The sequence below is a fragment of the Drosophila pseudoobscura genome, chromosome 4 (assembly GCF_009870125.1).
Source record: "Drosophila pseudoobscura strain MV-25-SWS-2005 chromosome 4, UCI_Dpse_MV25, whole genome shotgun sequence".
NCBI lineage: Eukaryota > Metazoa > Arthropoda > Insecta > Diptera > Drosophilidae > Drosophila > Drosophila pseudoobscura.
This window is the reverse complement of record NC_046681.1, coordinates 11,224,669-11,238,009: the sequence shown is the minus strand read 5'-3', so window position 1 is coordinate 11,238,009 and position 13,341 is coordinate 11,224,669. Positions and strand designations below refer to the sequence as shown.

Below are 13,341 nucleotides of genomic sequence, written 5' to 3'. Positions count from 1 at the left end.
TTGGAACTCTAATACCATTAAGTTTTTCAAGTCGGTGAAAACATTTGGGGTAAGGTTTCTAATATCCATACCGTCAAAGATAAGCCATTTTAAATTTATTTTTCCTGCAAAAGTATTTTCGTTTAACCAGAATATTCTGTTTCTGTTTTTGATAGTTTCATTTAGGGATATATTCTGATCTTCTGGATTATATTCAATTTTAATCTTCTTGAGATGATTCAGGCTCATCTTAATGTATTCGTTAATTAAATCTTTAAACCTTTTGGCATAAATCTTTAATTCTGTTGAGCCATTTAAATAATTGAGATTTATCTCATTTACAATAAAATCGCTCCAAGCTAAAAAATATGTCGATGCTTCTTGTACACCAAGACCTCTGAGATAATATACTCCAGGACGAAGTGTGGAGCTATGATGAGGTATTAAGACATGTAACCCCTCCAATTGGACATTAGTTTCATTGGAAACTGCGGCAAAATTCCACTCTTTGATGTCATTATTCACCCGAATGATTTCCATAAGTCCATTTTGTAACTCCAATGTATAATCGTTTGTAATGAAAGATGATCCATTTTTGTAGCACGTTCTGTCACTGTTAATGTTTTTGCACTCATCTTTACAGTATATTTCACAGTAATCCTCTCTGATGTTTTCCAAAATCTTTTGATCACTAAACGAACTTATTGCCAAGAGTATAACAAATATCCAAACTATATTCCACGACATTTTCGATGCGATCGGTATCCGAGTGTGATTCGAACTAAACAAGCCATAGAAATATTATATTTGTTTAGCCCCCAAAAAATCAATTCCCTATAGGGAATCCAACCAAAAAGAAAACAACTAAAAACCACTTTAAATTTATTATTTTTTTAAACTGCTCCCACAGCACTTTGGGGAAAATTCACTGGAGTATTAGAGCTTCATTTCATTCGATTATCTTGATAAAAAAAATGTGGCCTATGCTCCTACAATCGTGGAAGAAATACCATCCATCATTTATCAAGAATTTACTTGCAGAAACTATTTCGTCGAGTGCCATACATTTTTTATCGCGTCGTAAGACTTTTGTGGCCGTTATTCTTGGCCTTTGCCTCGTTTGCAGAAAGACAGAATGTGAGAGGGAAAGAGAGTATGCTAACTATAGCATATAGCGATAGAGTGCATACTGAAAAAGATAGAGGCAGAAAAGAGTGGATGCAAATATTTGTGAGAGCCCATCATAAGATGGAAAATGTTCTATTTGATACAATTTTGTAGATACAAATTCAAAAGGGATTAATGACAGACAGCTCTATTGCCTCTGGAGCGGGTTCTTGTTGCACATTCACATGGGGCATAGAATATATTAGCTTGTTCCAGAAATTGGGGTCATCTCGCTTGAGATACGTGTTCAGCACCATGTAGGAGCGCAGTTCGCTGTCGAGATCATCAAAGTTCTCCACTTCGGGGTAGAGGACCACAATGAGGCGCTTGCATCGGTCCTGGGAGGTGGCATGCAGAGCGAGGCATCCATCAGGACATGGGGCATTCAAATGATGACGAAAAACAGTGCCTTGACTTCTACGAAAGATGTTCTGAAGAAAATACCACATAAGATTGGCATCACAATGGAAGGTCCATCGGTTGCCCGTCTGCTTGAAATCATCAATATTTGTAAGATACTTTATTACATCTTTACTGAGTGCTTGGATGGCATATCCACCGAGTTTTCCTGGAAGGGAGCTCCATCTGGTGGGTTTTAGTGCTCTGTCTCTCTCTCTCACACACTCTTTCGTAGTGCAATGTGGGCGCCCTTTGGCGGAGAGGAGCCGTACTGCCTGAGTATCGGGTATAAATGTGGAGTAGCGGCCGTAGCCCTCTTTTCTTTATCTTGGGCCTGTATATTGAACATTTTCCATTTATCCCAAAGACTTGTTCCCAAGACAACACTCGAAAAACATTTCATTTTGTTGTTGATAAAGATTGAGATCCATATATGTACAATGTATGAAATGTACTCGCCTTCAAAACCTTTAGATTTTTTGCAAATTTGTCATCAAAACTGCACAGAAAAAAGCCGAAAAAAAAACGGCAAAACAAATGAGAACTTTGGCCCAAACGACAGGCACATATGCATACAAATATACGTATATAAACGATATATGGTATGTATATAAGAAGAGAAAGCCGTCTGAATGAACGGCAATTTTGCAAACGGAGGGTAAAAATAAAATCAGCATTTTTAGTAGTTAATTTAATTTATTGCAGCATTTTTATGGTTGACTTTATTGCATAATAAAACATAATTTACGGCGCCATTGAGACTTTTTGCGTTTGCGTCGATGATTCTAAAGCGCAACCCATCGACCATATCCCCACAGAGAAAGAGAAAGAGAGAGAGAAGTAGCAGAGAGATGGCCAGAGAGGCATCAACTTTGTGGATGCTGCAAATTTTGGGGCGAAACACAGAGAGCGAGAGAGGGGCTCACAGGGAGATGCGATTACGAGAGGTGATGCCAGGGAAAACGGCAGACAGATTGCGATTTCATTTCTTATGTTTTTTTGTTGTTGTTTTTTTTGTGTGGGGAACACCCATTGAGGCAGACATCCGAGTATCGTCTACTGATTAAAGCTGGAATAAAACGTGCATATATTTTACAATAAATATATGTATGCATAAGCGTATTTCGGCTGATAAAAAAAAAATTTGATTGGTGGCAATCGCTGTGGGAATTGCTGGAGAAATCCGCAATTGCTCGTATTTTATAAAAATAATAAATAAAAAAAACAGTATGGCAACGCAAAAAATATTCTAAAAAACGGCTGGACCGAGTTTTATGACATTTTTTGTTTTTGTATATTTAGTAGGCATTTTTCACCTTGGTAGGCAACGCAACATTCGGGTGAGTGCCAAATATTGAATATTCCGCTCATTCGAAAGTGATGAACGATGCTGTGAACAAGGAATGTGCCCATTGTCATGGGCTCAAGTTCAAAGATAGGTCAGAAAATGTGTTTTGATTTGGATAGTTTAGATTTAAAGATGTATTAGAGGTTTGCTCTGGAGGTTTAGAAATAAATATTAATATGACATCAATATAAATATATTCGCTTAAAATATATTTCAAAATTTAAACAAATATATTTCATATATTAATTAAATTTTTTCATATTTAGATAAAAAATATTTGTTAAAAATTAAAAATATTTTATGTATTTTAAAATGTTTTATTGAATTTAGATTAAATATGGGTTGTGCTAATAGTGTATTTTTAAAACATTATTTATTTGTATTATTTATTTATTTTTTTTTTATTTATATTTTTTTTATTTTTTTTTATATATTTATTATTTTTAAATCAAAGTTTCATTTTACTATGCTTGCATTTAAAACCTTATATTTTAGTTAAATATGTGTATGTTTTTTTTTTTACTATGCCAGGAAGCTAATTTTTACCCTATATTTTGTTCTCCAATTCTATCAAAGAAAATAATATAAATACAAAAATAAATGTTGGAACAAATTTGACACCCAATTTTATTGAAAAGCCAAATAAATTAGAATAAATTTCAAAGATAAAAATATAGAATTTAAAAATGGAGTTTAAAATAGGAGAATTTTAGCCAAAATACGACATATGTATGTATTTCTATTCCTTAATTTTTCTTCAACTTCCCATAATTTGTTTGTATTGTTTCTATTCCCAATCTTTCCCTACATTTTGCACTCTGTGACCTCATAAAAGCTTCAAGAGAAATATGTACGTGTATATGCAAAACTAAAATACTCGTATCGGATGTATTTCATGCACCGCAAAACATAACTTGTGGTCTGGCCATTCGATTTAATTGCCAATTAAGAGAACAGAAAAGTGATTGGAGCATTACGGCGTCGTCCTACCGCAACATAACCGACTTTCCCGCCCGCTGAGCAGGACACAAACATTCCATCAGCCAGTCATTGACATATATCAGTGTATTGAATCGTTCAACTATAAAAGCAGCCCCGGTTCCGTGGAAACCAAACAGTTGGGAGTTGCTTGTTGGTACAGAATGCAGGTCCAGGAATTGCTTTTCATTGCCGCGGTCCTGATGCCCCAATGCCTGAGGGCCTTGCGCTACAACCACCAGGGCACCGGCGACGAGAACTGCGAGACATTAAAGTCGGAGATCCATTTGATCAAGGAGGAGTTTGACGAACTGGGACGCATGCAGAGGACCTGCAATGCCGATGTGATAGTCAACAAATGCGAGGGACTGTGCAACAGTCAGGTGCAACCATCGGTGATAACACCGACGGGGTTTCTGAAAGTGAGTAACCAATAACAAAAATCTGGCCAGATCTATACCCTACTCGTATACCCCCCGTTAGGAGTGCTATTGCTGTCGCGAGAGTTTCCTCAAGGAAAAGGTCATCACGCTCACCCACTGCTATGATCCGGATGGCACTCGTCTAACCTCCCAGGAAATGGGCACCATGGACATACGTCTCCGAGAGCCCACCGAATGCAAATGCTTTAAGTGTGGCGATTTTACGCGTTGATAAACGCGTCCCTAAATCTAATCGAATATTTATACATATATTTCTAAACATTTCATAGTGAATGTAAATCGAATGTATACAACACACGGCTAGAATTGTTTTTTTTTTTTGTGTATGGTTTTTGGTTGTGCCCCAAAGGCCCCAAACAGATGTTTGATCCGACTCTCTCTCTCGGGGAGGGAGGGGGTGTTTCACATGTGACTGGAGGGCTGGCAGCTATTCTCTATCAAGTGTCGATGCACTTTTGGATGGACTCTGATTGACTCATTTCGAAGCCACCCGGAAACTCTCTCTCCCTCTCTCTCTCTCTCTCGCTCTCGCTCGTCTTGAAAACATTATAATCAAGCTTAAACTGCAGTTGAGATGAAAACACGCTTTCAACGTTTTTCAGTCTTGATTAAAAGGCAAGGCAAGGCCTGTCCCCGTCGAAGGAAAACCCGCTTTCTGTGTTCTCGGGGGCTAAATTATAATTTCATGTTCACAAGCACATTTGCACGCACTGTAATTTACTTAAGCATTTTGCCAGCTCCACTCCACCCAAAAAAAATACAAAAAAAAACACGGTACGAGAGTAGGATCTCTCCAGGTCGATGCTGCTGCTGTTCCCGTGTGTGTGCGAAACTCATAATTTATTTGACACGCCCATTAACAACTGGCAGGCAGGCGAGGCAAGGCAGGGACGTTTGGGTGGCATCAGTTGCTCCATCAACGGCACAACGTGCCGACACAATATAAATTATATACTTAAACGAAATATACACCAACAGAGGGAGAGATTCCCCAGTTCTAGAACGGATCACTGGAAGACTAAAAAAAAAACCTTTTAATCAAAAATTATATAGTTTTTGTATGGGGCAACCGCTGCAGCTGTTGAATGAGTTATTCAAGGGCACTTCTTGAGCATCTTCATAGAAGAACTAGTAGTAGATACATCCCCTTATGGGCTAAATACATACCTTAATCTGTGGTCCCTTCTTTAGAAATGCCTTATAGCATTAGTCTCAAGCCATGATCGTAATAAACACCACATAAATTTCAATCAAAACGACTGGCCAAACCCAAAAAAAAAACAAACAAAGAGATAGAGGTAGAGAGAGAGATACTTTTCAGAAGATAAAGCCCAATCAATGATGTCACGCCTTCTTGTCTTTTTTTTTTTTTTTTTTTTTTTTTTTTTTTGTTGCCGACTCTTGACACTAAAAGCATTTTTCCAGCCGTTGTTTACATTTCGCCTTGGGCTTTGGGGGCTTTTATTCAACAACAAAACACAAACATATTTCACTCGAATGACAAACATATCAAATTAATTGCAAATTCATGCAAATCAAGCAACGTATATCGAAAATATCGAAAACCAGAAACAAAGAGTCCCCAAAATGATGAAAATTAATTGCCAATATTAACGCGTTTTAACACAAAAAGTATGTTAGAAAATAAACATAAATAAAGTAGCTTTCGATTAAATGTTGATAACATTTTTGCTCTGGTGAGGTTTCAAATTTGTTATTAATTAACAAACATTAATTATCATCAAAGTGGAGAGGTTCGCCTCGGTCTGGGGCTTTTGTTTTAATTTATAACTAATTAATATTCAGCAAATCTAGAGACCAATTGAAATTTATGAGTGTATTTAAAGATATAAAGATACAAGCTGAAGATACTATATCTATCCCTTTCGGTGCCAGTAAAAAAATCTTAAGAAATTAAATATTTTCTCACCCAAAAACTGAATTTCTTTAGAACATTTTTCCCAGCTTTGTGTCTTTTATAAGACTTTAAAATGACTCCTCTTTTGGGGTTCTATTTCGTAGGATAAAAATCTTCTACTTCTATGCCTTGCCCGTTCTTAGAGTATTTTTTTAGGAAGCTTCCGCACAATGCCTGCTCGTATATCATATTTCAGTTAGAAGATGAAAAATTCAGAATGCTGAGTGCCAGAGGGGAGGTTGGAGAGGTGCGAGAGAGGGTTCACCTGTCAGTGGAGTAAAAGCGCAGCGAAGCGCAAAGCGTTTTTGCATTTTGCATTAAATTTATGATTTTTACAGCTGACATTTGTTTTGGGGCGTCTGCAGCCAGGCAGCCAGGCAGCATGTGCAACATGCAAAACATATAACAACAACCATCATGACAGCAACATATTTTTTAGACGCAACTGCAACTGCAACAGCAACAGCAGCAGCATCAGGAGGAGCAGCTGTCATAAGATAAAAATTTGCCCGCGCCTGCATCATGCATATATGCAACTGCCACCCATTGCTGCAGCAGCAGCGGCCAGAGGGGAAGCCGAAGCGACAGCAACATGCAACATATTCTAATGCGCTGCGACATCAAGTGACAGCAACGGCGACAGTTGCTGTTGCCGCATGAGAGGCGGCGACAGGCGACAGGCGACAGCACCCAAAGATGAAGAGTGCTGCCACAGCCACGGCGGCGGCAGCAGCATGGAAAGCGAGCCTGCCTTTTCTTGGGCATGCAAATGAGCTGCAATTATGATAAACGTCAGCAGTTGACCGGAAATGAGCAACTAAAACGAAGACCCAGAACGGAGCCTCTTAAATCACAATTAAGTTAATGAATAATGCCAGGGAACTGCAAAACGGTGAGAAGAGTGTAGGAAGTGCCCCGATATGATATCGTGCTTAATAAATTAGTTACTTAACGGGTGAGAGAAACGGTTATGAAATAGTTCAGGTACGGGGGGGTACGGCATCCGTTTGCTACACGTTCTATTCCGGTTCTTCGACGAGAGACTGAGAAATACTTCCAGAAGGTAGATACTTTTTAAATCCATTTGTAAACTATACATTTTATTTTCCTTCCTTTGGATATTGCTCCTTTTTCACGATTTCAAGCCTTTTCAGGGAAAAGAATGATCCAGCAAGCAGTTCTTCAACTAAAAACCTGAAGCTTTGGTTTCTTTTTTGCTAAAACCTGAAGGTTTCGTTCGTTTTGAAACTAACATGCAAGCAGTGCGCTCCTGAAACCTGAAGATTTGATTTCTTTTCACCCTTGGCAAGAAATTGATCAAGCAGTGTATTGCAGAAACCTGAAGGCCTGGCTGGCTTTCTTTTGTAAGCAGTGCACTTTTTAATCCTCAAGGTTTGGTTCGTTTTCATGCAAGCAGTTCTTCAACTAAAACAATGCTTTGGATTCTTTTCTTCTCTCTCGACAATCAATCCATCAAGCAGTACACTTCAGAAGCCTGACGCTTTATTTCTTCCCCCCTTGGCAAGCAATCGCTCAGTCAGTGGTCCTCTGAAACCTTAATTTATTCATTAAATTACCCTTGAAAGCAGTGCCCTGCAAGTTTTATTTGTGTTCCTGCAAGCAGTGCACCTTTGGAACCTGAAGGTTTGGTTGGCGTTCATGCAAGCAGTTTTTCAACTAAAACAATGTGTTGGTTCCCCTTTTACTCATTGACAATCTATTCATCAAGCAGTGCAATGCCGAAACCTGAAGCTTTGTTTTTTTCCCCCCTTTAGCAAGCAATCGCTCAGTCAGTGGTCTTCTGAAACCTTAATTATTTATTAAATTACCCTTGTAAGCAGTGCCCTAGAAGTTTTATTCGTGTTCCTGCAAGCAGTGCACTGCTAAAACCTGCAACTTTGCTTCGCTTTTCCTAAAACAAACACAAAACTAGAACGACTCTGCTTAAAGGTTATACCTCCAGCCACAGAAATGAGTCTAAAGCCTCTTTTGCCAGGCTATCATCCATTTTCAGCACAGTCCAAGAGGCTTCCTCACAGAGAGAGAGAGAGAGAGATGAAAGACGAAAGCTTATATTCCATGGAATAAAGTATATTAAAAAGTAAAATGAAATTGATGCTAACATATGTTGCCTGCTGGCCTATGGCTTTTAGTATATTTTCTCATTTCTTTGCGCACATGGAGGGGGCGACACACTGCTTCTGCACATTACTCATACGCCCCAGTGGGCAAATTTATGAACTTGCCAGCGCACTTGAGGCGGCCCCCGACCAGCAGCAGAAAGCGCAAAAAAAAGGCCAACGCACACACGACAAACAATCTCAAACACACAGAGCCCTGTACAGTGTACACCCACTAACAATAAGTGCGTTTGTATGTCTTCCAGTGCGGCAGTCAAGGAGTAAAAGTAAAGCAGCTTGTAAAAAATAAAATATGTCAAGGGTTAAAAAGTGTGCAGCATATAATTCATACTCGTACACACACGGTTACGTACACACACTCGTGACAGGGCCCCAACATGGCCAAGGGTTAAGCAGACCAAAAAAAAAGAGTAAGAGACAGGGCAGGGGTACACTGAATGAGAGCGAGAGAGAGAGGGAGCGAGAGAGAGAGAGAGGGAAAGTGCTTGGCAGTCTTTTCAGCAATAAGTAGATGAAAACCGGGAAATGCAGCAGCTGCTGTGCGAGACGCCACACTTGGAGAAATCTTCAATAGAAGTGGGGAAAAAAGGTATGAAAAATTCTGCTAAAATTTTTGAGGTGATTTTTATCAGGGGAAAATGTATCATCCTGGATTCCTTTTTTTCCTTTTTCCTAAAATCTCAAAGTTTTGGTTCGTTTTCCATTTTTGGTGGCGAAATCTCCCAGCAAGCAGTTCTTCAACTAAACCTGAAGGCTTAGTTCTTTTTCTCTATAAGTGTGCTTTTTTTAGTTCTCTGCAAGCAAACGATCAAGCAGTTCGCAGTTGAAACCTGAAGCTTTGGTACCTTTTTCTCCTCCACAACCAAACGATCAAGCAGCGCGCTGATGAAGCCTGAAGCACCGGTTCGTTTCCCATTGCAAGCAGTTCATTGGCTAAACCTGAAGCTCTGGCTAGTTTTTCTCCACCACAACCAAGAGATTAAGCAGTACCTGAAGGGTTTTTTCCATATTACCTCCACAACCAATAGATCAAGCAGTGCGAAGTTGAAACCTGAAGGTTTTGTTAGTTTTTTCCCCTCCACAAACAAACGATCAAGCAGTGCATAATTTATTTATTTAATGTTCAGCTCCTTTCCGCACCAAAGGGCACACTTCAAGAAGCCGACACATTATCTAGTCCGACCCACGGCTTCCTAGTCCGGTGGGGCTGAATTCCGGGATTCCCCCGGACAAATGACAACCACTCAACCACTTTGGTGACCATTTTGTGTTTGTAAAATGCCTTTTCCGGTCACATGCGCCACATATTGTGTGCCCGTCTCCCGTCTCCGTAAATGAACTGCTAAAATGCCAACAAAAAGTCCGTAACCGAAACCGAAACGGAAACGACCCAAACCCCAGAACTTATTTGTCTGTTGGGGATAGACACAGACCAACAAAAAAAAAAGGATAAGGACATGCCCAGAGCTCTCTCTATTATACAATACGTACGGGGTTATTTTTTTTTTTGCCAGCCAGCTTTTGTGGTTTGTAATGCGGTTGTGGCCACAAAATACTGCTGGCCACTTAATTTTGTGGTTAACACGAGGATAGAGACTGGCGGAGAGCACAGTTTTTGTGTGGGGTTAATTGAAACTCGATTGTTTTTGTGTTCAACCAGAAATGAGTCTATTTCAAATGAAACTGAAGCGATATTTTGAAACAAAAAAAAGTCATAAAACGTTTTTGACTACGACTTTGGGGACCATTAAAACGGCATCGAAATGGACATTTTATGAGTTTTGAAAGGCGAAACTTTCAAAAGCTTCTTAATGAACATGACAAAAATACGCGGACCACGGACGGGGGCATTTTTTATGAGAGCATCACCAAAAATGGTAGAGCCACATCCCCCAGACAGCTGTCAATATATGGTCGAAATATGTTAATTATCGATTGTTAATTCAAAGCGCCACAGATTAGTATAATTGTGTATTTCTCTTTCCACTCCAAAAAATAAAAAAAAAAAACCAACAGCATTTAAATGCCATAAAGCTGGAGCAACATTTTGGGCTCTTGAATTTCGGTTTGCGGTTTGATTTTTTTACGAGCGTTTTTTACGATTCTATGACGACCTGAATAGAGTTATTTTCCCCGGAGGTTATTATTTTTATAGGCTTTCGGGGCATTCTTTTTGGGGTTGGTGTTTTTTTTTGTCGTAAAAAATTTAGCATATTAATTTTTTTTGTGTAAAATAAATAAAATAAAGCTTGATCTGAGGCTTACAAAATTTTAGGGAATTTATATATAAAAATGATGCAAGCAAATCAGATATTTCCCTCCACAAAAAAAACCCCCCCCCAAAAGCGGTAAATTAGTCAAAGTTTTGCGGCAGACATTTCCTGTCTCTCTCTGAGCCTCGGTTAACTTTTCCACCAGCTGTTTTCTGTTTACAGGACGGGAAAACACAACACACTCTCTCGTAAACGACTCTCTCTCTCGGCTAAACTCTCTCGCGCAATGCTCTAAATCATATTTGCTCCAACATATAACTTTTAAGACATTTTCCACACGAACATGCGCCACACGCCCACCTGCTCGTAAACAATTATGGCCGACGCCGTTGCGCTCTCCAAAAAAAAAACCAAAAAAAAAAAAAAAACCATTTCTACAGAAATAAAAATCCCACACAAGCAACAACAAAAATTACCCAAAATGGCTACACAGAAGCGTCGATCGTCCAATGGGGTGGCCAGACCGTATAAACACCATCCATGAGTGCGGTATATATTTTTGGGGTTTTTGTTGATATGAAAAACGTTTTTGGCAATAATTTATTGGTTTTGTGGCTTACTCAGAGGCGTGTTTATCCATTAAGATTGTGGTGTTTCCGTTCCATGAGAAATGGTAGAAAATTCTGGAAAGGGTAAAAATACATTTTTTTTAGAGCACAATTTTTTATTTTAATTTTTTATGCAAGATCTCTAAAGAAAAGCCTTCCTGCAGCTACTACTTTTGGTTTCTACTACTATTTGCTCCACCTACTACCAAATGGCATTAATTTCTACTACATTTTTTTGGCACATGCGCAAAGAGCAGAGCATAAAACTAAAGCTCTCTTCGTTACTCTCTTGTTTGCTCTCTCTCTCTCTCTCAGCGCAAGGCGCATGGGTGTTTGGGGGGGGGAGGGGGAGGGCGCCTCAGACAACAACAAAAGCACACTTGTTGAAAATGAAAACCGACCACAACAATGACAAAAACTGAACTGGTTTTCTCACCCAGACACTCGGCTCTCTCTCTCGCTCTCTCGCTCTTGCTCTGAAAAAACTACTCACTAAAAACTTTCAGCGAGAGAGATAGAGAGCATGTTGTCGTCTAAGAAAGAGAGCCGTAAACGACGGCATGCGAGCGGGCGGGCGAGTGAGCGAGCGAGCGAGAATGAATGTTGTTTATAGATTTTTAGTCGAATTTTGTTATTTCACGTTTAAAGTTCGTACGTGCGCTACGACCGGACTGTACGACCGGAGTGTTGCCACAGCCAGAAAGCCAAAATAGCGTGTGTGCGCCCCGCGTGTTTCAAAAATATCAAAAAAATAAATATCTAAAAAAAAAAAAAAATAATACAAAATATTTTTGAGAATCATTTATTGTGTGATGTTTGTTCTATATAACATGGTGCTTTATCATAATCTAGACTGAGTCTTAATCCAAAAAAAAAATCCGTATATACACGAGGAAAAATTTCTACTTTCGTTTTGTTGCGGGGTAAATCTTTGGAATAACACACCCCATACCATAATACTCTATGAGAAATCGGTTGCAGGCGCAAAAACCCAATCCAAAACATATACCACACGTACGTGCCTCATCATAAAACGCGCCCTCAACGAGTGGCATCCAAGCAAAACCACAAACCAAAAACGGCCAAGCCAAAGAAAATACAAATAAAAGCACATCAATTAAAATAAACACACAACAACAAAAAATAAATAAAATAAAATTTAAAAAAAAAAATCCAAATTCCATTAGCTAAAAGTGTAAATGTAAATTCTTTTTACATATATTATTATATTTCGTGTAGCATTTTTATACCCGATACTCAAAATGAGTATTGGGGTATATTAGATTTGTGGTGAAAGTGGATGTGTGTAACGTCCAGAAGGAATCGTTTCCGACCTCATAAAGTATATATATTCTTGATCAGCATCAATAGCCGAGTCGATTGAGCCATGTCTGTCTGTCCGTCTGTCCGTCTGTCCGTCCGTCCGTCTGTCCGTCTGTCCGTCTGTCCGTCTGTCCGTCCCCTTCAGCGGCTAATGCTCAAAGACTATAAGAGCTAGAGCAACGATGTTTTGGATCCAGACTTCTGTGATATGTCACTACTCCAAAAATATTTCAAAACTTTGCCCCGCCCACTTCCGCCCCCACAAAGGGCGAAAATCTGTGGCATCCACAATTTTAAAGATACGAGAAAACTAAAAACGCAGAATCGTAGAAGATAACTATATCTTACAGAGTGCAAAATCTGAACCAGATCGTATAATTATTATAGCCAGAATCACGAAAACAATTTCACTCTTTCTCGCCCTGTCTCACTCTAACACACAGGTTTCATGGTCGGTTTTGCCAATTGCAAAATATGAGTTCAAGGATCTGAGAACCCATAAGAGCTAGAGCAACCAAATTTGGTATCCACACTCCTGTGATATCGGACCTTGACCGTTTCCTGTCCAAATTTCGCCACACCCCCTTCCGCCCCCGCAAAGGACGAAAATCTGAGGCAACCACAAATCTCAGAGACTATTAAGGCTAGAGTAACCAAATTTGGTACACACACTCCTTTAAGATGTCACTATAAAACGTATATCTCAGAATTTCGCCCCACCCCCATCCGCCCCCACAAAGAACGAAAATCTGTTGCATCCACAATATTGCAGATTTGAGAAAACTAAAAACGCAGAATCATAGATAATGACCATATCTATTAGA

The 13,341-nt window shown here is 39.3% G+C and overlaps 1 protein-coding gene across 1 annotated transcript; it reads left to right on the top strand.

Moving 5' to 3' along the window:
* Positions 1-4,001: 4,001 nt before the first annotated feature.
* On the top strand, positions 4,002-4,611 carry Pburs (Partner of Bursicon). The gene is made up of 2 exons (XM_001357344.4): positions 4,002-4,293; positions 4,355-4,611. Exons 1-2 carry the CDS (start codon positions 4,036-4,038, stop codon positions 4,523-4,525), a joined length of 429 nt encoding a protein of 142 aa, XP_001357380.1. The 5' UTR covers positions 4,002-4,035; the 3' UTR covers positions 4,526-4,611.
* The last annotated feature ends 8,730 nt before the right edge of the window (positions 4,612-13,341 follow it).

Bases quoted from the DNA above. Each gene is read 5' to 3' on its own strand.
- Pburs (XM_001357344.4), top strand. From the start codon at position 4,036: ATGCAGGTCCAGGAATTGCTTTTCATTGCCGCGGTCCTGATGCCCCAA. The intron at 4,294-4,354 runs GTGAGTAACCAA...ACCCCCCGTTAG, and splicing joins CACCGACGGGGTTTCTGAAA to GAGTGCTATTGCTGTCGCGA.